The sequence below is a fragment of the Phalacrocorax aristotelis genome, chromosome 2, assembly GCF_949628215.1.
Source record: "Phalacrocorax aristotelis chromosome 2, bGulAri2.1, whole genome shotgun sequence".
Classification (NCBI taxonomy): Eukaryota; Metazoa; Chordata; class Aves; order Suliformes; family Phalacrocoracidae; genus Phalacrocorax; species Phalacrocorax aristotelis.
In genome coordinates, this window is record NC_134277.1 from 125,743,158 (window position 1) to 125,766,835 (window position 23,678).

At 41.6% G+C, this 23,678-nt stretch overlaps 1 protein-coding gene across 6 annotated transcripts in view; it reads right to left on the reverse strand.

Annotated features, from left to right (window-relative positions):
* Nucleotides 1-4,036: 4,036 nt before the first annotated feature.
* PLAG1 (PLAG1 zinc finger) overlaps nt 4,037-23,678 on the reverse strand; it is a 54,760-nt gene continuing 35,118 nt past the window's right edge. For 5 of the 6 annotated variants that reach the window (XM_075085049.1, XM_075085050.1, XM_075085051.1 and 2 more), the window contains 3 exons: nt 16,963-17,062; nt 12,810-13,168; nt 4,037-12,219 (listed from right to left, as the gene is read on the reverse strand). In XM_075085049.1, the coding sequence (XP_074941150.1) occupies nt 10,956-12,219; nt 12,810-13,051 (1,506 nt within the window). In that variant the 5' untranslated portion in view covers nt 13,052-13,168; nt 16,963-17,062 and the 3' untranslated portion in view covers nt 4,037-10,955. The remainder of the gene's footprint in view (nt 12,220-12,809; nt 13,169-16,962; nt 17,063-23,678) is intronic. The other variant, XM_075085054.1, reaches the window with a different exon arrangement.

Consider the following 23,678-nt stretch of genomic DNA (forward strand, 5'->3'; position numbering starts at 1 on the left):
TCCTTTTAGTAATTTTCCTGTTATCCTTTTCTGCTAGAAACCTTGATTGCCCGTTATGGCAGGGATGTTGCATTGTTCTTGGGGAACACACCGAGTTCTTGAACAGGAAGAGGGGCATATTTTGGGATCTAAACAGACGTAATATAACTTACTGTCTTGTCTCAAGCTGACAGCTGAGGACTGGAGCAGGGGGACATCCAGTGTCTTTCAATGTGAACGCAATTAGATTTAAAAGCAAACAGGCATATATCCTTAATAAACATTATTTTCCTGTGATCCAGTTGATGACCTGGCCCAGTGACTTCCCACGAGACACAATAGCTGTAGCACATCCTTGCCACACTTCACAGCATTACCACGGGTCAGAGGAGGGGGCTGCAGTATGGCTCGGGGAGCCATTTTCAGAGGGGAGCAGAGCTGCTGGGGACAAGCTGCCCCTTCCCTCCCGGCCACCCTTCCCCAGAGGAACCCACAGCATCACACCAGGCACCCATGGCAGCCTTCAACTGTGCTGTTCCCATTTCACTGCTATTTCCACAAGTAAGAAGGAACTGTATGAACCAGAAGTCATCAGCAAAGAATGCAACAGGAACCTTTACAAGTGACAAGAGGGAAACACACGGTCTGTGTCGTGAGGGCTGCAGTATGTCACAGTTTCCATAACCTGCGGCAGCGATGATTTTGTTCCAGGCTTATATGTCATATTTCTACAAGTAAAACATGCTTGTGCATCTGATGCTGCAACAGCTGCCCAACCTCATCTGTGCTTCCAGCTGAGAAGGAATACAGAATCAGTCTCGCTCAGCTCACCCATTTATATTTCACTTGTATATGAAGAATATAGAAACTCTTTGTTTGCCATTACTGTTTGTTACTACTGCTGTTCATTGAGTTGCTGGACAGAAGAAGTCAGCCCCAATACCGAGGGCCTGAAAGGACTGATGTGGATGTAACCTGCCACAACAGAGGGGACACGCCAAGCACCAGTTTGATTCTGATCAAGGTGCATCGCTGCTGTAGTTCTTAGTAGCTGAAGTTTTGACTAAGCCAGAAGGACAGAACTGGGGGATTGGAACTGATTTTGGAGAGTTTAAGACTGTATAGTTATTTTCTTCTCCACAATCATGACGTTATTTCTTTGTGTATTTGTTTGGTGTACCCTATAACAAACCCTTGAAGGCCTGGCTGTTCAGTGGCTTCTAAGAACTGCTTTACAGTACAGAGGTAGCATTGTGTTTCTACTAAATTAATTTACAATCTTGCTAAAGGAGTCAAATTTATCTCTTAAGTACTTAAATTACAGTCCTACTCTCAAAGCAACACAGTTCTTTAGCCTGTGCCTTAGTGATTTCTGAGAGGTTTTCTTCCCAGTTTTAAATCAAAGTTTTCTTTTTTCCCTATTTACTGTCAGTCCCTGTGATCACAGTTTAGGATTTGGTGATGAACCTATATTCTTCCTGATGCATATAGTATTTCATCGTCCAAATGCTGCTTCCAGTCGCACCTCATAGACCTCAAATGATGTTCAGAGTTGCCTGAAAGCAGTTCTGAAATGATGAATCACACAGGTGTAAGCAGTATCATTATTTGAAGGCAGCCCATACACAGGCTTGCTCTGAAGATAGACCACTGAATAACCTTTTTTTTTTTTTTTTAACCACCACAGGCACAAGCCAGAGAGAATGCGGTCCATATTTTAGAGTTTGATTGTTTGGGTGTGACAAATGACACCTCGGAATATCAAATACAAGCAAGTTTTCATTAGAGCAGTCAGAGGTAATCCCAAACGCAAAGAAGAAACACATCTGCAAGAATTGTGATGCTGTTTTACAGCTGATCTTTGGAACAGAGACATAATAAACATTTAAAAAGGTTAAACCCTGATTTATAAATAATAAGATCAAGTTTCAAACACACATTGCCAAACAGCTGCTTGATGCTTTTTTCCTTCCCAGTAAGGTTACTCTGTGTGTTCAAGAGCACAAAGCAAAGGCTCTCCTTACCTGAACACACTGAGGTTTTAACTGGTGGCACTAGCACGGCAGGTGAAGTTTCACAGCTGATTTACCAGGACCTCACTGACAACTAGTGGACCAGGGCTAACAATCTGGGACCGGCTGCTGTGGATTAACATCGCAGTTGCAAAAAAGCACCTTGAAACAAGCCATGAGAATCTAAACTTAGGGATAAAAAACATAAAGTGTGAAATACAGGCTCTAACCCAAAGTGATGCTCTCCGGCCATGCAAAGATGGGCACCTATCCTGGCAGGTTTACTGCTGTCATGTGGCAGGCACCTCAGGCGGTATTTTCAGCCAAACTGTCCAAGACTGGTTTTGCAGTCTTGCCCCTGCAGCAAAGCTGACTTTGCTGGGTCATGGGGAGATGACAAAAAGTAATAGTGCAATTTGAGACTAGTAGCTTAAGGACTAGAAAAGAGCCCCAACGCTTTAATGAGAAAAATGAATCACCTACAGCGAAGGGCCCAAGGGGTAACGTTAGCGCTATTCTACTGCTTGGTGACAGCTGCTTTCCCAGGTACAGCAGATGTAATGCTGATAACTAGGGCTGAAGTATAAAAGGGTCAGTCTCTCCCAGCAGCTTGCACAGTCCCATTAACAGAGATGATGCCCAGCTCCATGACTCTATGTTAAATACACTGCCATAGCAAATGTTGGGGGTCCCTGCAAACACCACACCTTCACAGAGTCGCAACAAGGAGAAGAGGCAAGAGGATCAGATAAATTCAGTGGCTCTGAATTGATGGCACTGTGGTGGGCCACAGCAAATTATCAGAGGTCGCCCTAAGCTACGGGGTATTAAACCTGGCTGATTAAAATGGGTCGTACAGTTCAAGTATGTTCAAGGTTTGCATCAGTGAATTAAGCAGAAGCTTCTTGTAAAAATACTGCTAGAAAAATACGCCTAAGCTGAACAGAGCACATAAACTCTGGGGCAATCCTCTAATACTTTATTGGCATAAGGAGCCAGACACCAACAGAGTAAGAGGAGACATTTTTTAGGTGAGGACAGACTTCAGTGAGTTTGGGAGTTTAGTCTGTGTTTGTCATTAATGTTTGATATTTGATATTCCTACATTAGAGCTTGCATGTTGCTCGTTTATGGCATGCCCCTTAACCATAGAGAGCCTGTATTTTATTTTCATTTTCAATGTCAGTACTTGTGAGGGAACTTAAGGATTTATCCGTGACCATGTGTGTAACAATTTAACACAAAGGCAATAAGCCAGAGGTGAGCTTAATTTCAAAGGCACAGCCTACAGAACTTTTCTGCTGAAATTGTATCTAATCCTACACAAGGATAGCTGACAAACACCTTCCTCGAGGGAGTCTGTGCACCCCACAGATAAAATTGCTGTCTCTCATAGATTAATCAAGTATTTGGAAGAAGCTCTTCCGACTTGCCTGGAAAACCACACGCTGTGTTAACTAGGAGATACCTTTACAAACTGCTTGATTCATTTTGGACTTGTGAAACACAAAATCTTTAAACTTCTTGAAGCAAACCAACCCAAAACTTTCCCAGGTTTGATTGCTGCCCCCTCCCATGCATACGGACCCATACACATCTACACATACGCGTGCACACACACACATACATGTATATATAAATACATACACAAAAGTTTAAGCAATGTGCTGATTTTCAGAAACTGTGACTGTTCAGGTCCTCTGCACTATTTTACACACGTCAAGCAGAGATCTGGCCAATCTATATGAAAGTGACACTAAACCATTCCTCTTTGTACACTGCAGTTCACTGCAACAGTGAAAATCAGTGCCGTGGGCAAACCGTGAAGGATCAATTCAAATGATTTCCAAACAAGCCACAGAGTGCATTATTATAGTCCTGTTTTCAGAGTGCTCAGCTGATAGCTGATACCTCTTCAGTCCCTTCTGATGCAAACTAGCTTTGTAGCTGGTGATTTTGGGACACAAACACCCCTGAAGGAGACAACGTTGTGAGATGACGATGGCATTGAAGGACACAACTGTTAATTGTATTTTTTTAAATACTTATTTCTCTAAAAACATTCATTTATTGAAGACACATAGACCATGACAACAAATAAATATTATTATGTAAAAATAAAAATACTGGGCAAGGTGTAATGCCTTTATTAGGAGTAGAGAAAGTTTATACCCAATTACCTGGGATATAGCACGCAAGCAGGAACTTGAAACTTCACGCTGCTGCTGGGGTCTGTCATTTTCAGCAGCACTATCCCCACTGTTGTTCAAAACACAGAAATACAGCATTGCTGCTTGTTTGCTAACAGCCCCAGCTAATGACGATAAGCAGCAGTTAAGCAGCAGTTAATCCTCCAATACACTTCTCAAACTTCTAGACCCAGACTAAATTTTGTAACAGAGCTTATCTTGCTGTCCCCCTTGCTGCCTGTTTGTGATGGCAAACCCTTGCCGCGCCAACTACAGCAACTGCCGCTTTGGAAAACTTAATTTCTATCCGAGCTACTACAATGCTTTGATTTGCAAAGTGGGGAAGCCAACAGCATGTAGCTGCTCAGCTCTTGTTAGTCCAGCAGCAGCTCTGCATCACAGTTTTGTATTTCTCTGTCAAAAACCCCCATTCTTTCTCCTAGGGGCATGCTTACACGTGGGAAGGAAAAGAAGGAGAGCGAAGGGGGAAACTGGAATAATCTTCCTCTTCCACTTCTGGAGGACAGCGAGACCAGGTATAGAGAATACTGAAGGACCGCTTTTCTGTACTTTCTTACACGGCTTTTGGAAAGGGGTGGTGACAGGAGAGAGAAGGGAAGATGCCTGTGGCTCTGAATTTAACAAGGAAAGCTCTGGAAGGACTGCACCGAGAGGTCTCTGGATATAACACAGATACCACCCATGCAACCCTGTTCCACTTATTACAGAGGCTGACGGAGTTTCTAGAGGGTGTCCATTTGGAAGGAGGACATGTTAATTCAGTAACAGTGGGTGAGACCAGCTATGACAGCGAGACAATGGGGTGGATTTCTCTCGGCGGGGTGGCAGTGGGGGAATGGTTTTGCAGATTATTTCATATCGGAGAGCATCTGTAGAGCTTTTCACTCTCAACATAACGATGCCAACCCTCTCAAGCAAGCTAGAAACCTTTGACACAGAAGTGGTAAGTCAGCTCAGAGGAAAGGGGTAGGGATCACAAGAAAGTAAAAATGTCTGTGTACAGAGAAGGCGAAAGCCAACAACTCTGTGTAACAATCATTTCTCTCAGACTGGGTTACAGCAAGAAATCTAAATAGTCAAGACTCGGAAAAGAGAGGAACCCAAAAATGGGAAAACACTGAGGATATTATTAACCAAGTATGTTCCGAAAAGCAATGAAATGTGAAATGCTCATCTTTTACTTTCCTGGTGAACAGTCTATGCTAGGGAACAAGAGTGTGGCACCAGCAGAGAGGCAGCTTTCTGCAGCTGTGAGCTGGCTGCTCGTCTGGCTGCGCAGCACCTCTTCCCCCCACGCATCAGACGTCGGCAGCATCACAGGTGGAGTCACAGTAGGTCTGTGGGACCAACGCAACAGAGTTTCTCCTGGACGTATTTCAGAGAAACAACCCAGATGCTGTGTCTAGCACACGCCGCACCCTTGCAGTTCATCCTGCAAACTAGAACAATCTACGTAAATGACTTGCATTCATCTGAAGTGATGGAGAACCACTCACTTACGTCTCCCGAACGAGCGGTCCCACTACGGAACCCCCAAACTCACCTTCCAGTGTCTCACAGCGTTTCAAAGTGCAATTGGATGGCAAACTCAATTGCTTCCTTCAGTTCAGATCTGTCTTGTCACAGACACAGTAGCATCATCCCATTTGTTCCTTGGTGAAATCATGAAATGCAGATATTTATGCTTTAAGATTTTCTGAAAAACTGACATTCTACCAGCCATAAATCAGAAAGACAGTTACACCTTTGCAAACTCAAAACAGCTACACCCAGCAAAACTGGACGTATTAGTTACTGTAATCCCAAACATGCAGATCAAGATTATCTATTGAAATGCCAGGCATAAGTTATTCATTAACTAAAACCATTCTGTAATTTTATTGATATATTTTGTGGAGTTCACATATTTTTGTACAGCAAACATAACACTGTAGGCCACAAGAAGCTGCAGCACTATTGTTTAATAGCAGCAAGGTATATTTTATAATCAGGGTATGTGGACAATAAATAGTCTGTTTCTTTGGATGTGAATGTTTAAAATGAAGTTCTGCTGCAGCTTCATAATGTGATTGCTATTTTACAGAGCTTATACACAAAAATATATATGCAATCTTTTTGTCTATATTTTATACAAATACAACAGTAGTTTGTGAATACATTTTAAAGTACATATACATGATAAGCAACTCGATTTCCCATATCACAGGATAGCAAATTTTAAATGCAAGAAACATATACAAATTCAGTCTGGAATGCAGGGTTTTCTGTGGGTTTTTTTTTTCCCTCTATTTTTGACTCAAAACTTTTACCATTAAACCATTTTAGCATACAAATCCAAACAATTTTTCTACTAGCTAAAAATATAATTTCAGCAATCTGAGTCAGGTTTGGGTGTGTCATCATTCCCCAATATACATTTCCCAGTTTTTGTCTAAATTCCAAGGCTTTTAGTAATATATAGTATATTCTTCACTCCACACCATGTAAAAAGCCCACATTCAATTTTAACTAGCAGTCACCTATTTTTGTGAACAAGAGCTGGGCTTGTCAGCGTTTAAATTTGCATGTCCAAAATCTTACTTTTGCAAGTGCTTATGAATACATTGTGGTGTTGCACAAAGTTCATTAATGACAAATTAAGTCACAGTATAAAAATATATCATACAACTATAGGTCTAGTATAGTCCTTTTTTCTATGGGTAAAAATACATCTGAATGAGACAGGGAGGTTTGTAGCACCATGAGAGGAGTTGTATCCCAAGTTACATTAGCAGCATGATCCAATATAACAATATTGCAGGAGTGTTTCTGAGGAGATAAACATTCACTCTGGTTCAACTGTACCACTGAAGCTTATACTGAAAAGTGTTTACATATGATTAGCAATAGTTCTGTGTCACTTCCAGGGCTAGATAACTGTTATCAAAAGACACTGCCTTCCAACAAAAGTAAGACACCCTTATTGCATAAAAGTTTTGGGACTATCCAAACACATTTTGAACTACTGTGGTGTTATCTGTACGTTGAGCGTGATGCTAAGTAGGCTGTGGCTTTAACTGTACACTGGGAGGATGCAGGATGGGCAGCTAAGCCTATACGGTTTACTACATACCAGGTAAGTACATTTATTTCAGAGGCTTATCGATAGACTGAGAAGAATACAGGATGAGCTGCTAAACCAGTGTATGAGACAGACATAACAAAGGATGCAATCCTGCTCCTCTCGACCTTTACAGATGCAGGATCAGGCCCCAAGTTAACTTCAGACAGCAGCATAGCGGTGATAGGATATGATGAAAAAAATCTGTATCAAATACTGCACATTAAACATTTTTGCCATAGGTTACCATCCAGAACTCCAGAGGACACAGTTTTCAATCGGTGAGGACAAACTCCTAATTTCTTTTGACTGGTATTCAAAATGGCAGTAGAAGACAGTGTAGTTTGAAACATGTAAACCTAGTAAAAACCATTGTAAAACCCTTAAGAAAGACACACTGGTTCTGTGCAATATAGCAAATTGATAAGAAAACACTGTAAAAATGTACCTGTTTAAAATTACAATGTCTACCATTTTGTACACAAAGCATTATACCAAAGGCCTACATATATGTAATCTAATGGCACTTGAAACAAATTATAATAAAAGGTTTTATAATAAAAAGCATAACCTGTAAGAAATTTTCTTAAAAGGTTTAGGTTTTCTTTTTGAAAGTGCTATATCTTGTAATATGTGTAACATAGAGGTTGACCAAGCTTTATTTTAAAAAATATTGGCCTATAATACATGTTTAGCTCACTAGGCAAATGATCCTGAAAATATGTACTCTTAACATTCATTATTAGCTTAATAAAGCAATCAGCTCTGGCTCATGTTTCAGTCAGTATATGGTTTTTAAAAACCGCTACTGCCAAATTAACAATAAATCACTCTATTCCACATTTTACTACTAAATAAAGCACAAGCAACAAGTACACAAAAATATATATATTAAAAAAAAAAAAACCTTACTAGAATTTAGAAGTTGCACAAAGAGTGGTGCACGATCAGCCAGCCCTCCCCCCTCCCGCCGAGAATCCATCTGAAATAGAGAAAACAGGGTTTAAAACCTGACATTTTAGTAGTGGCCAATATTGACTCTGCCTAAGTGATACTCAAAAGCACTCCGGTGGTGGTAGTATTGCTTACAGTGTCAGTCTACTTCCACGTTACCATACATCCTAGTTCAGTGGCAAACGCACTCAGCGCAGCCACCCACTGAAACCCTGACTGAATGAGGTTCAATATCTTGTCTGAGGTCCCTATTTCTCAAGTGAAATGTACGTCTAACTCCAAAGTGAAATGTCAATCCCTTTTCAGGAAGCTAAGGCATGAACAAAGTAGTAAGGATTCTGGCTACACGCTAAGAAACGGGTGTTGGCAAAGTGACTGTTGGGTTTTGTTTGTTTAATCAAGTCTAATCGGCAACAGAGACTGATAAACAGTCGCTACAGGTTGGAACTTTGTGTGCCAGAGGCTGCCCAGGACGTGCAGTGCTGCCTGGCCACGCTGCCGGGCCGGCCGCAGGATGCCGAGCACTCGCAATTTCCCTCTGCTGCAGATGCTCGGCTCCGTGCAGGACATGGCCCACTGGAAGAATTAAGTCCACTTATCTTCATCTCAGATTGATTTAAAGGACTGAGAATAAACCCGAGTTCCTCCTAGATGCGTTATGGTTGCTGATTTAAACTAGAGTTACATTTGGTTGCATTCACCTTGTGCTCTGTTCATCTCTGTTTTTCTTTCCTTTAGAAAGGTGACAAGAAAAAAAGCAATATTGAACAAATCATTCAACTAAAGATGTAAGTAAGCGAGCAATCTGTTTCACAGAAACCAGAGGAAGCAGTCATGAAGCAGAGCTAAAAGCCCACTTTGAGATAACGTGCTCCTAAACCCAAAATCTAGGAGTAGTTTGCAGAATTTCAAAAGGTATTTTCCTTATTAATACATCCTCACTTTAATGCCTTTGGAACACAAACACATTTATAAAAATGTTATCTTTCAGTAATAAAATTTAAATACACATATGTATAAAATAGTAAAACTACACCTGCATATTGCTCCTAGAATTAAAAAAAAAAAAGTAGGAGCTACTGATAAAACATCTGGAGCATGAGCTCCTTAAATGGGAGCAACTTTTGTTTCTGTGAAGTATAGTTAGTTTAACCACTTAAAACCTTGTATGAAACCTCATTATTGTTTGAGAGATATTAATGTACGCGATTTCTATTTTTTAATTCCTTGTACAAAAATGACAAGGAAAAGAATGTTATTGTTGAATTACAGCAAATCTAGTTTGCTTTCATGCATCACAGGGCTGGTGTGGGTTTTTTTTCCTCTTTTGGTTATTAGGGGTTGGGGAATAGAATATATTGCATTAGGTAAAAGTGGTGTAAGCAATATGCTTTTACTTCACTCCTAAGAGTCCTGTCTTTAAATCTTGGCAATGGGCAAAAAGTCCCTAACCAAGTACCCAGGTGTAGAAAGTGTGATTAACATCTAACTTGTTGCTTAGGAGGACATAACACACCATGTAACACAACTGAAAAGATCATTCCAATAAAAAAAAAAACCAAAACAAAACAAAAACTGGTATTTGCAAATTTACATTCACTCTATGACTGCACACTAGTATTGAACTGAAAATAGATACACACTTTCTGGCTGGACTTGATCCACCCTTTGGCGGTGGCAGCTGGGAGAAGACTGATGCCTACAAATGTGAATACACTATTGGAAGATTCCTATGCAGTACTTTCTATGCTACTAAAGAGAAAAAAACAGCAAGTTAAGAATTAAAACAAAAACTGCGACAAAATATTCTGCATTACTAAATTACAATGCTTTTATATTTCAAGATCAGCCATTAATTTCGCCTGTTTCCCTCTACCAGAGTCATGAAAGCACAACAACACAGTTCCAAATTCAACTTGAAACATTTGTCATTTAGGCAAGCAGAGATTCTCTGTTGAAATTCTGTTCAGCCATGATTTTAGAGCATTAAACTAAATTTTTTTTTCTTCTGTTATCCATAACAGGCCACAAAAATTTAAGCCAGAAAATGGCAAAATTCTTAACACCTTTTATAATGACTTCAATACAAGTCAAAATGCTATATATATGTACATGTGTATATATGGACTTCTATATATACACAGACAAGTTTTCAGAAAAATCTGAATTCTATATTTATTTAAAAAATTTAGATTTGTCATTCTAGAACAGATCAGATGTGTTACCATTTGGGAAGAGGATTTGTTTGGAAAGGGACTTGAGAATTTTTTTCCCCAAATCTTCAGGAACCTTTGTGATACATAATTGGATTCTTTGCAAATACTAAAATACATTAAAAGGTAAAAGTGGTAGTTCTACCACTGACATCAATGAAACAGAATAGCTGGTGTGGTTAAAAGTTTTAAGAAAGGGATGAGTGTTGAAAGTTTGCCTGGGATGACTTTCTACTGAACATTTTAAGTGTGTCAATTGGCAGTGAAAATGAAAACGAGACTGTTTAAAATAAAAAACAAAGTAAACACAGCTGAGAATAAACACTTTCAAAACATTTTAAAGTTAATTTAAATTTCTTACTGGCTTCATGAGATTGGTACTGTACAAAAGCAGAGAATTTATAATGTCTTATAGTAGGCACTAAGTTAAAAATGGTCACCTAAGGCATTTCTACAAATAGACAGTAACAAGCCAGCTTTGTACATCCTATTGGAAAGCTTGATGAAATCGTGGTAGGGTGGTGGTTGTGCTTAGACTGCTTGTGAAAGCTGCTGACAACGAGTGCAGAGACCCAAGACCTATACTATTGCTAGGATCTTGTGGATCCTGGGTTTGTGGTGGAAGTTGAGTCATAGAAGAATGTGCCTCCTCTTGCGTATAACTCATTCCGAGGTTTCCCACTGAAACAGAAGGATTATAGGGAGGGCCATTTACAGGTATGAAGTTGAACAGCTGGGAAAAGTCCAATGATGGGGTGTTTAGAGGTTCACTAATAGGAACGGAGCCCTTGGAAAGGGAAACCTCCCCAGACCCATCATCTAGTGGCCCTACTTGTGGATCCAGCCCTAGTTTTGATGAAGATGCTTGAGAATCCTGGGATGAAGAAGGCATACCACTTTGCAACTCCATTAGGTAACTTTCGATTTCCCCTTTCAATGGCTGTTCTTTTTCAGGCATAGAAATTGCATATGAGGTAGTACCGAGTGGATATTTCAACGATAGCTGGTGAGAAGGGTGGACAGACTCCATATCTATTGGACAAGGCATTCCCAATGGCAACGATGTGGCAACCATTTGGTGTGCAGATGCAGAACTCTGCATGGACTGAATCTGAGTGTTGTAGAGATTTAATTGCAAAGTGTTTGTAAATGGCTTTGATGTCAGTTCACTGGAAGGTAAAGACATCACTGGAAGCAGCTCATCCTTAATAGGCACAGAAACATTGCAGGTAAAGGGATCTAGAAGGTCCATTGGCTCTGTTTTGACCTTCAAAAGTTCTTGGTTGTGACTTTTCTTCATGTGGCGCGTGAGGTGATCCTTCCGCCCAAATCTCTGTGCACAGTACTGACAGAGGAAGTCCTTTCTTCCAGTGTGCACTACCATGTGTCTACGGACATCCTTTCGGGTGTAGAACCGACGATCACAGTGTTCACACTGGTGCTTTTTCTCCTTCACTCCACCCGATGACTTGCCTGCGTGAGTTTTTAGGTGCTCCAGCAGCACTCCTGTGCTTTCAAAAGTCTGCAAACATACCTTACAGGTGAGGTCACCGCTTGTTGCAGCATGCAAAGCCAGGTGACGTTTGAACCCAAGCTTGGTATTGTAGTTCTTTCCACATTCTTCACACTTAAAGGCCTCTTTGTTGGGATTGTGTGTATGTAGGTGATTCTTTAGGTGATCTTTTCGGTGAAACATTTTCTCACAATAATTACACTTGTGGGTTTTCTCAGGAGAATGAGTAGCCATATGCCTTTAAACACAGATATATTCTGTAAGTAATTATTTTGATCAAAAAACATATGTGCTCATTTTTTAATGGCAGCTAAATACTACACTAAGGGCTGCTTTGCAACAGAACCTTTTAACTGAAAGCATGACACTACAAAGACAGTTTGACAAATTTAAATATAGCAAAACGTGAGCCATTTCACTTAAATTGACACCTTAGTTTTGGTGGGTTTTAGCTACTGTAACAGGGGTATACGGGCAAGTATGAAAGTACTCATGTAAAAGTCCATAACCAAAAAATTTTCAGTCCATACTCTTTTTTCTTGTGACAATTCCTTATACAAATGAAAATTCTACGCTCATTAAAAAAAATAAAACAACAAACAAACAAACAGAAAACAAAAGCAGAAAACAAATTAAGAAACAAAATCAAAGACATTAGCTTGCAAACTTAGGTAATTTAGAATTCTAGAAACAATCCAATGGCTACTTTAATTAACACATCCTCTCTGCAATCAGCTGAAGGCGTACACAAATATATACTTTTACACGGCTTAACACGGCCAACATAAAATAGATAATATAATCTGAAAGATAAATAGAGTTTAATACCTTAGTAATTTGTACTTAGAAACAAAGGCCTTGGTGCAGTCTTGTTGTGTGCACTTGTAGGGCCTCTCTCCTGTGTGAGAGTATGAGTGAACCTTTAATTTCTCAACACTGTTAAAGGCCTTGTCACACAGTTGGCAAGGAAAGTTTTTTCTTGGTTTGGTTTCACCACGCTTACGTTTCCCTGAAGGGACTTTCTGGGTATCTCTTACTTCTGACAAATCACCAGGAATGACAGTGGCCATCGCAGCCTAAACCAGGCCTTCTTGTTGGACACTTGGGAATTGCCCAACTCCACTAAATGATTTAGCTTTAGATGGCTTCTCAAGTTTCATGTGGTCGTAAAAGAAAGCAAAAGGGGACTGGAAAAAAAAAATAAGAAACAACTAGTTTGTAACTAAACTTAGATTTTGAAGTTTACTTGCTATGTGATGCTTCTGAATAAAACTTAAAAATAAAATTAGGTTCAGCTGGTCTAATGTAATACCTGTAGGTTTCTTTACACTATTTGCTGCAACTCTTAAAATTCATTGCTCAGGATGAACAGATCCACATTTGCCCTGAAATCACACCTCACAACTTTCCCCACCAGCACTGATGGAGAACAGCAAAGTTTCTGTCAGATTACAGGAGACATCAGGCAAAGAGCCTTCCTACCCAGATGGCTTTTGGCAGCTTCGTATTTCAAAGGAATTAAAGCTGTGCCTGTGGTGTTTGCACGGACACATGCACACATGCACACATACATGCACACACACAGTTATCAAAGTGAAAATTTGTAAGCCTCAAAATGTTTGAAAACCTGTGTGAACAGCAGCAATACCCATGCTGACAGTCTGGGGGGGGGCAAAACTCATGTTCTCGGGCATACCTCCTCATTTTGATTACTGCACATCTAAGCATCTACTCTAGTAAAATGTGCACACTGACAATGATTGCTAACGCCAGGTGAAATCATCCTGTAAACTTACCCTCTGCTAACAGAGACTTGACACATTAACAACAGAAATCCCACATATTAGGGATAGATTAGCTAGATTAGGATTTTATCAGACCAGCACTGGAGGCTCCCACCCTCCTCACACTATCCTGCAAGATGTAGGGGCTGTAAGTGTTGAGATTTAGTCTAGCTCAGGATGGAGGCTTAGTCCTGCTGGGGCATTGCAAACCGCAAATTAAACCAGAGGCTTTGAGCTAATGGAGGTACATGACACTTATGTCTGCCTTGCGGGTGAACAGCTTTAAATTCATCATCTGGTAACGTATAGTAGCAACTGAGCGCCTTCCATTACAGGGCACTCAACAGCCCTCCTTTGTCAGGGCTAGCTGACAGCTTTCTTTTTATCATTGGAGCACAATTGCTACTTTAGATACCAAAATCCAGTGCTACTCAGAGTGTAAGGTCTGTGGTAGCAGGGGTGAGGAGAAGGATGGTGGGATGACAGCACTCAACGCAAGCATTGGTCAGGGCTGAAAAGCCCCAAAATTTGGCCTTCCTCCCCCTAAATCATTAACACCCCCTGCCAGGGTGTCACAGCTTGCAGCTGCCATCCGCTCCAGCCTCTGCCGGGCAGCTGTGCGAGAGGTGGCTGGGCCGGCGGCACCGAGGCCGGGGGCTCGTTGGCTGGTCGCCCCACGGCCCCGGCAGCAGGGCAGGGGAAGCCAGCAGCTGCTGGGACAGGTGGAGCCGGGTGGCCGGGAGCCGGGCAGGGAGCACCACGGCCACAGCTGCTCCAACCTAATGCCACCTCCCTGATAAACAAAACTTTTCCCCACTGGCAGTGAGGGGAGGCTGGATAGCTTGGCGGCAGCCTGGCCCTGGTCTCAGCTGTCCTCTCTCCCCTGCTGAGGAGCAGCAGAGACAGAGGGAGCCAACCACTCCAGAGGGGAGCGGAGAGCAGCACCCATGTGCAATGGGGGGCAAAACTAAATGGTCCTTGCAAAAGCTGCAGCGTGGCCCTGGAAGAAAGTGGGGAGGAAGGAGAGCCTGTGTTTTTCTCAATGCACAGCAGGACAGGAGGGCAAGGGGGCAGGGACGGGGAGAAGGGGATGTGTCTCTTCAATGTCTGCATTTTATGAAAGCTTCAGTCTGAGATTTCCATTTGAGATGTGTACACAGAGTATGCCTCTGTCTACGCCTCTTCCTCCCTCCTCCCCAAAATTTTTCCTGTCTTTACAAGAAGAGAGAAACACTGGCACTCCAAGATGGAAATCTGCTGCCTTTCAACCCTATGGTCCTTGAATGGCAGGTTAAACGATGCTACTTTCTTTAAGCAAGAAGTTTTGTAAGACTACCTTTACTCTCCCAGTTTTATATGGAACTACTAACCTCTTTAAAGATACCCAGTGACAGAAAAAGTGTTTCTTTAAGGACTTATAATTCCAGATTTGTCTCTCACTCATTCCCACTCATGGGACAAAGCCTGGAGACATCAATTCCATGAGTGGGAACATGGACAGGTCTTCAAAGAATCAGCTTAATTTAATTTTCTGCCTCTTAAGCAGCTTTCTAGCTAATAAGTGAAAAAATGAAACAGTTGTTTGGAGACTTGAGACCAAAGTGTTTGTGCAATAAAAGTAAATGAAGACCAGTTCCAAAGACTTCAACAAAGCCACCAATGGAATCAAAAGGAGGGTCTGATTCACATCAAAGTTGTGATAAATTTGTAGATTGAGATTTTTTTCAATATATGCTTTAATTAGAATCTGGTAATAAAATTTATTGGGCTTTCTTGTAAATGAACACACTGGTCTTCTATGCATATTGGCCTGAATATAGAATGAAATCTTGTTTTAGCCTAATCTCTCCTCACAGATGAAGTTCTGGGGGAGAAGAAAAATCCAACCCGCTCTATGCTTACACAGGGTGTATCTATACCACACAGGCACCTATGAGAGACCCACCTCACAGAGCCAACAATACAGCAGCCATGGCCCTTGCTGCGTGGCTATGGCACCTATGGTCTCAAGCGGTAAGAAAGGGCTACAGCCCCTTTCACCTTCCTGCCAAATCCACACCTAGCCTGAGAGGGGCAGGCAGCATTAGTGGCAAAGGGCAAAGAAACTGCCTCCACAGTCTGCTGCAGGGGAGTGTGGTTAATTTGACCGTGCTCAGCAGCAAGTGGCCTCCATGCCCAGCCAGCAATAAGGGAAGCAGGCAGAGCTGGTGGGATGTGGGGAGGGAGGGTGAGCTGCCATGGGGAGGTACAATGGACAAACCAGGATGGGGCTGTGGGGCCAGGGAGGTGCAGGGAGCACTGCCTGGGTGTTGGAAACATCTAAGGACTCGAGGACAGGGGTGAGCTGGTAATGCTGGGGACAGGTGGAGAGGAACTGAACGTGCATCAAGCTGGGGAGATGCAGGATCTTAGGCCATGCAGAAGGGTGATATGCAGGGTCTGATGTAAGGCCAAAAGGAGCGTTTGCCCAGCGTGGAACAACATATGAGGCTTAACTGTGAAATTAACAACTCTGACAACTTCTCATTCCTGTTCTAAATGCAAGGATCGCACCTCAGGCTGGAGGATATCCTATATTCAGGCCAATATAACATTACTGTTGTCTTCTCCAAAGCTTCAGGTAACCTAGCTGCTGTACCAGATGTAACTCTGAATGTTGTCACACATTAATAATTCAGGTTTTGTTGCTCTATGATCAAAACTAATTAAGCTGACTTTGAACTGTGTTAAGTGTCCTTAAAAATGCATCATTAAAACAAATATAGTGTGGATCCAATCTTTGACAATGACAGTGTTTTATTAAAAAAACCATGTACGCACTATTATCTCAGTACCGTTTCTCAACAGATGAGGCAATTAAGAACTTCAGTATTGTTCACTGAATAGCAAATAACCACTTTCTTTTTTTTTTGCTTGTGGATATATAGACTGAGCAATGGAGATAAAACTTAAAAAACCACTGATCCTCAAATATTACACTTTCCAAAGACCAGCTGAAAGAATTTTATGAGTAATATTGCCTGTTTGTGTCTCAACATATTATCACTTAAAATCCTCATTCTTATTGGTGCTTTCACAACTGCAGGATGAATGATTATATGCAGTATTAAATATAACAAACACATTACACAAAAGCTCATATATAATACTATTTTTAAAGAAGCATATACTTAGAGCAGCCTCTGTTCAATGCACACCTGATGTTTGCCCACTAAAGTCCTCAGATTTTGGTCTTAACCAGTTCCGCTGACTCTTCTTGGAGGAAACCAGAATCCAGTACTTCCCATTTTTACTGGTCTGAAAAACAAAAGGAAGAATGGACTAGACTCCAGCGAAATCAGTATATTCAGGAAGGCTGGAATGCGGCAAGACGGGGGTTGGAAAGAATCGGAAAGGAAAAGTTAAAAGGGATAGATCCAACCCATGCACAGAACATTATGTACTGTTAATTATAAACTGTAGGAATCAATTGTTCTTGCATTATCAGTAGCAATTATGCACTTCAATTTGCAATATACTTACATCATTTCAACTAATGCTACGCTGGACAGTAACACATAAAGAGATAAAATTAGACAAAAGCGAAGGAGTTTTCAATAAAGTTAAAAACAAAACAAACAAAAAATTCCACAAACCACAAATAATTTAGAAATAAGAGTGAAACACATAAAATGCTGGGCCCAGCCTTGAGTTTCTTACTCAGAAAGGACTGAATAAGAGAAGATTTCTGGATTAGGCCCAACTTTACTAGAACCTAATGCCTTCATTCTGCTTAATTATACAGGAAATAGCAGCTTAAAAGGTGACCTGCAAAGGAAAATAAAATTAATTTAAAAAAAATAATAAAGCCTCCTGATGATGTACATGCTACAGGTAAATCCCAATAGAGGGCAAGTCTAGGTGTGCCTGAGCAAATCCAGAGGGCCTTTCTGGAATTTCCCTTATATCTCCCTTTTCCCTGCCACCATCCTTTTGTAAATTTGCAGCATGTCTTTCTTCTCTTGCTAGAAGGCTCCTGGATGACACAGGTATATGCAGAAAATACGTTCAGCGCCTCATTGTAACGGGGAGGTTTACCCCCTCCAACTCTTCCAGATATATAAGGGTAAAGCCCTATACATATACACGCACACACCCCATGTGGCATAGCAGGCTGAAGGTATTTGGCAGGAGCCCCGGAGTAATGTAACATTTCCCACCGCATAATCCATGTTCCCTTCTCCCTTCTCATTCGCTCCAGGAAAGTATACTTCCTTTTGGTACCAAGTTCAGCTTTGCACAACCCCAGCCTCCTCTGCTGGTAAGCATGAATGTGAGCAAACCAGCACCCTTGAACACCTATTAAAGGCAAAAGCACTTCAGAGAAACTGACTGAAGCTCTCCAACAGCTAAGGAGCATTTATTTGAGGGCTTTGCACATACAGGCAGGAGGCAGAAACAGCTCCAATACCCAAAGAAAAAGTGAAAGCTTTGTTGTCAACTGCTGAGCATGAGAGGGGACGCAACCCTCATTTTCTCTTTTGGAGGTCCCCAAATCACCTTGTTTCAGGTAGAAAATGCTGATGACTCCCCACTCCTTCTCCCAGCAAGAACCTTATAAGTTAGTTACCCTGTAATGCCTATCTCAACGTCATCTACTATCACAGCAGAAAGGAAGAGCTTCATTATCCAGATGTTTCTACTAACATAGCTCACAATAGGTAGACAGCCACATAAATGTAATGGACTACGTCCTCATGGACTTAGTCCCTCTACTATTGGTATTTACAGACTACGTCCTGTTCAGAAAAAATCCCCAAATTCTATCCAAAGTATTATAATGCCCTCTCAAGAGCATTCAACATTTTTCGTAAACGCTTATAGCGTTCAATTCTCACCACACATCTAAAAATGCTCTAGCAAAAAGCAGACGCCCTCAGAGACAGACCATTAGAGGCATGGGAATACTATTATATCAAGGGCAACTGAAGCAACTGGAACAAGTAAATAAGCAAGATAAACACCAGATGTAGTTAAAATTAAGAGAATGAAGGAGGAAGGTCAGGTAGTCTTATCCATTACCTTATGGATATAGCAAAATCAAAATGCAGTGGATCCCGATGAGGGCAATGCTATACCTACAATTAGCTGGGATCTCAACTTCTACAAGACCATTATTAAGCAAAGAGTTTAACAACATACAGACAAAAGGGGATAAGTTTGTATGAATAATGAAAACATCTGCTACATTTGACAGGATTAAATGAAAACAGAAAATAAAAAATTCCTATGCTTTGCGACAATAATCAGCTACAGGATAAAAGACTTTTTCTTACGCACAGAACACAAAACTTGTCCATGATAATGCTGGCTTTTAGACCACCTTTCTCAGAAGCTTTTGGTGCTAGAAAATCTCTGAGGCAGAATACTGGACAAAGATGTACCATTCCTCTCGTAAATGCTTACAGTTACAGTGTTATTGAGTCTTCTTCTCAACTAGATGAGCTAGAAATGATTAATGAATAACAAAGCTCAAAGTATTCTCCACATGAAGTAGAGAAGCATCACACTGCAAAGAGCATTGCCACATGCACGTGCTCAAAGCCCACTTGGGAACTAGTAACAAAATACAACTTCTATAATTTGTCAGATTATAATACTTAGAATTTATCAGATCTTCCAGGATCCATGAGGCACTAATTTTGCTAACTCTCCAAACAACCAGATAACTCCAGGTTAGAAAATATTTTAATTTCTACCATCTAAGGAGTCACAGATAAGCAAACGCCCCCGAACCCTAAGCTAAATAATTTATTCCTCCTTTTAATATTAAAAAAAAGTAACATACTTTTTTCAAAATTCACAGTTCATCTTTACAAATCTGAAAAAACAGCTGCACTTGAAAATGTTTTAAAACATCTGATATCTAAACCAAAATGATAATGAAGGCATTACACGAATACGACCGATAATCCTCCCAACTTGTATTTCATACTTTTAAGAGTGTCCAAGCACAGTAAAGGAAAACACCAGTTTCATGGTTATTTTCTTTCAAAATAAGAGAGCAATAATGAGAACACAGTACTGAGAACACACCTTGTATACAGAACAGTGAATCTAGCTTTAATTACTGAAATTAATCAGTTTTAAACCACAGGAAGGGTCCTGTAAACATTAGAGTCATTATAATGGTAGAACTGATCAAGGATTTAATAGTATTACAGAGTCATCCAGGGTTTTAAGTATTTCTTTATGGAAACAAAATGAAAAGTGGTTACTTACCCTATGGAAACTGTGATTCTTTAAGAAGTGCTGTCCACACAGATCCCAGGTGAGCATGTACTCACATGAACAGGATCAAGTTCTCTGAAGACAGTAATGTCCATCCAGGCTGTGCCTGTGAACCCTCCCAACTGCTACCAACAGTGGTGTAAGGCAAAGGGCTCCCAAACTGTGCCACGCACACCACTGCACCACCTAACGCGGTCTGCAGCAACGGCAGCACCCAGCTCTGCTCTCCACTCACGCTGTGGGCCAAGAGCCATCACATGCACCACTGCCATCAGCGTGCTGCCTTGGGAAGTGGCAACCTCCCTCCCCAGTGGCGGCTGCAGCCCTGCCGCTCTCAAACCTGTGCTCCCATCCCAGGGTTTTATATGCTGATGTGAAGGAGCTTGCAAGGTTTGATGTGGCTGATGAATGGGAGCAGGGCCATGGGAGACAAGTATGTGGGCAAGAGTTGATATCCCAGCTGGGATTGTGCTGTGAGGATGGGAAAGCTGAAACACAGACAGGCATCCTGGTTTGGGAAGGAGGATGAACGCTTGCAGCCCAGGAAAGCCAGGAGCTGCTGCTACTCAGGGTGGTAATGGAGCAACCTAAGTCCAGGATGCCCCACTCCAACCTCTCTCAGGTTTGCCAACAGTAAAGACTCCTTCAGAGTGAAGAACAAGAGATCGCTTGTGGTACCTCTATGGAGAATGTACCTGGAAGAGCCACAATTACTGTACCGTAAATAACTATTTTTCTTCTTTTCTGTATCTAAAAAACGACTAAAAAATGTACTGACAGAGGAAACCTGCTTTGTCCAGTCTGGCATAGCTGGGGGAGCCAAGTTGGAGGAAGCACCAGCGAGAGACAGTCAGCATAGCCACTCTACCGTGGCTGGGAAGAGCTGAAGTGACAGTCAGACAGCACCTCCACTGAACAGCGGCAGAACTGAACTCAAATCTCACCATGTCTGTCCCTATCAGCCGGGGCTGTTACAATTGTGCGATGTCACCAGAGCTCCTGAAGATGAAGAAATCTACCTCCAGGTTAAGGCAGCTGAAGAAGGTGCACCACTTAGCCTCCTCCTGCTTTCCTTGTGCTATGGGCTTACACACAAGCCCCTCACTAGGCAGTTCAGTTTGTGGAGGTGCAGATTTAACCCTCCTTCCTTCAGATACCTCTACTGGGACAGTTGTTGGAAGGGGCTGAGGGCATAAGTGGCGAAGTGCCTGCACTGCTCCAGGACAGCACAGCGGATCCTGCTGCCCTGCAGGGCTCAGCCATCCTTCCTGGATCATCAAGGATCAGTGTGCCTACTGCACACTTGCACTGACCTCGGAGTGAGCAGTAGATCTGGCTGACTTTGTAGAAAAATGCTAGACTTTTTGCAGCGAAGACTCATCTCAAAGTAGCTGCAGGTAGCAGAAGATTTAGCTGCCAACCCAGGACTTCCAGCGGTCCCTCTTACGGAGAATTAACTTTCAGTAAGGAAGGATCTCAGCTGGAGAAGTTGATCCCACCAATGGAAACAGTCAAGCAGGTAAGAAAAATCCATGCTTAGTCAGCAAAGATGTTAAAGTATTGATGACTTCTGGAGTGCCTTTCCCTGTGTTGAATTAAAATCAGTCTTCTGACTGATGCAGGGGTCTACATCACTGTTCTTGGCAGGCCATCTGATCCACATTTATTTGAACAGCACCTCACTCTAAAGGAGACAGCCAGTGAACCCTGTTCACCTTTGCCCATGTTTAGGAGGAGAATCCCGTCTTTGGTAGGAAGATGCTTACTCTCCCCATTTGCTCTTGGCTGGATGGGGCCAGTGGGGGAAGGGGGCAACAAAGGGAGGTGTCTCTCTGTAGCCCGAGTTCTCCTACATCTGGAAGCTCAAGCTGAGGCTTTGATGCTGGAGGACAAGAAGGAGGAAGAACGGGCATTGCTGGGGTGAGATGGTTAACCAGAAGGTGGGTTTGACCAGAGAGTCTGCCTAGGCCAGGAGCAGCTTGTGCCTGCACTTTCACAAAGTGATACATTTAATTTTCTGCTTGTTTTATTGTGTAATTTGGAAGAGATTTGAATAGCAAGCAACATGTACACACGTGTTTCTGCCCTAAGCAACGAAGACACCTGGCACAACTGTCTACAAACATGGCACTGCCAAATGGCAGGAGGCACAGATCTCAACCCCTGGAGGCCTGCCTCTGGCCACCATGGCCTTTCGTACAGCAGGCAGTGAGAAGAGAGCCAACAGGTATACTACCTGACAGCAGCTGGGAATCGGCCGGGGTTTTACAGCTCCTGTTCTCTCACAAGCTGATGGAGAGATGTGAAAAGACACAGGGGTCCACACTGAGGCCCCCAAGGGACAAGATGCATTGAGAGGTGCATGAAGCTACCTGGCCTTTTGCATTTTTGGACAGCAGTTACTGTAAATAATCATTCAAAGATGTAGGCACTAGCCCTACCATACAGCAGTGTTTCATATAAGGGGAGCACGTGCCCATATGCAAACTATTCACAGAAGAACAGATAGGGGTTTCGTTTTTATTTTATATACAAGGCTGTGCTTATCTTATTTTGAACTTCAGGACTTCTCCTTATAGCAGGCAGCTGAGTTCAGAGAAACCCTTCTCCATGGATTCAAGCTCTAGCCTACAGTATAGAGGAGTGGCCGAGGGAGTGTGGTAGGACAGCAGCAAGAGCACGCACAGGCTGCAGGAAGACACAACCAAATGCAAGCACGCAGCAGGAGAGCTGCCTGTGAAAGCTGCTGCAGGAAAACGGAATGATGTGGGCAAAATAGTGAAAATATCTATTCAGCGATCTTAGGTATAAACATAAGAATGACTTAGAGATAATAACACATAAGACTTTACCCCTTGGGGAAGCAGCCTAACATCGAGAACATAATGAATTAACATGAGCATTGAAACTAAAACCAGGAAACCACTGTAGTCTACTCTTAGTGACAGCACATTATTAATATCTACTATGTACAGAACAATGATTATGCTGCAAAGAGTATTATACAGAAGGTAGAAAAAGATAAGAATTAAGATATTTCATAAATTCAAAATTTTAACAAAGTCTTTGTTGTTTTGGTTTTGTTTTTTAAACATCCACAAAACCGAGAAACTTCCTGAAATTGCATAAAGTTAAAATGGAAAAAAACCCCTATCTTTCAAACTAGTGTGAAATATGGGTAGCAAGGGGAACAAACACACTAAAATGATTAAAACCACTTCTTTTCTTCTGCGCAGTAAATAGACAGATTCCACTAGGAAACATCTGTTAAAAATACATACTTTTTATTCATTAATAAAGCGAGCATTTGGAGGAAAGAAACACTAGGTTGCGGTGGGACAGTAACCATCATACAAAAATAGTTATTTATATAGATTTGACAATTAAATACAACATGGGTTTTTTCATGATTATAAGACTATTTGCAATTCTTGAAAGCTGTACTACAGTCATTAAATTTGGACAACCAGCTTTTTAATTTTAGAAAATAACTCATTGTTGTAATATGCTACACCAGAATGAGTATTACATAACTTTTTTCAGAATATAGAAGAAAAAAATTATCATGCCTGCTTTTTTATTCTTCTTAAGTTTCTGGAAAAGTAGAACATGAACTTACCAACATTTATTTTATCATGACCTA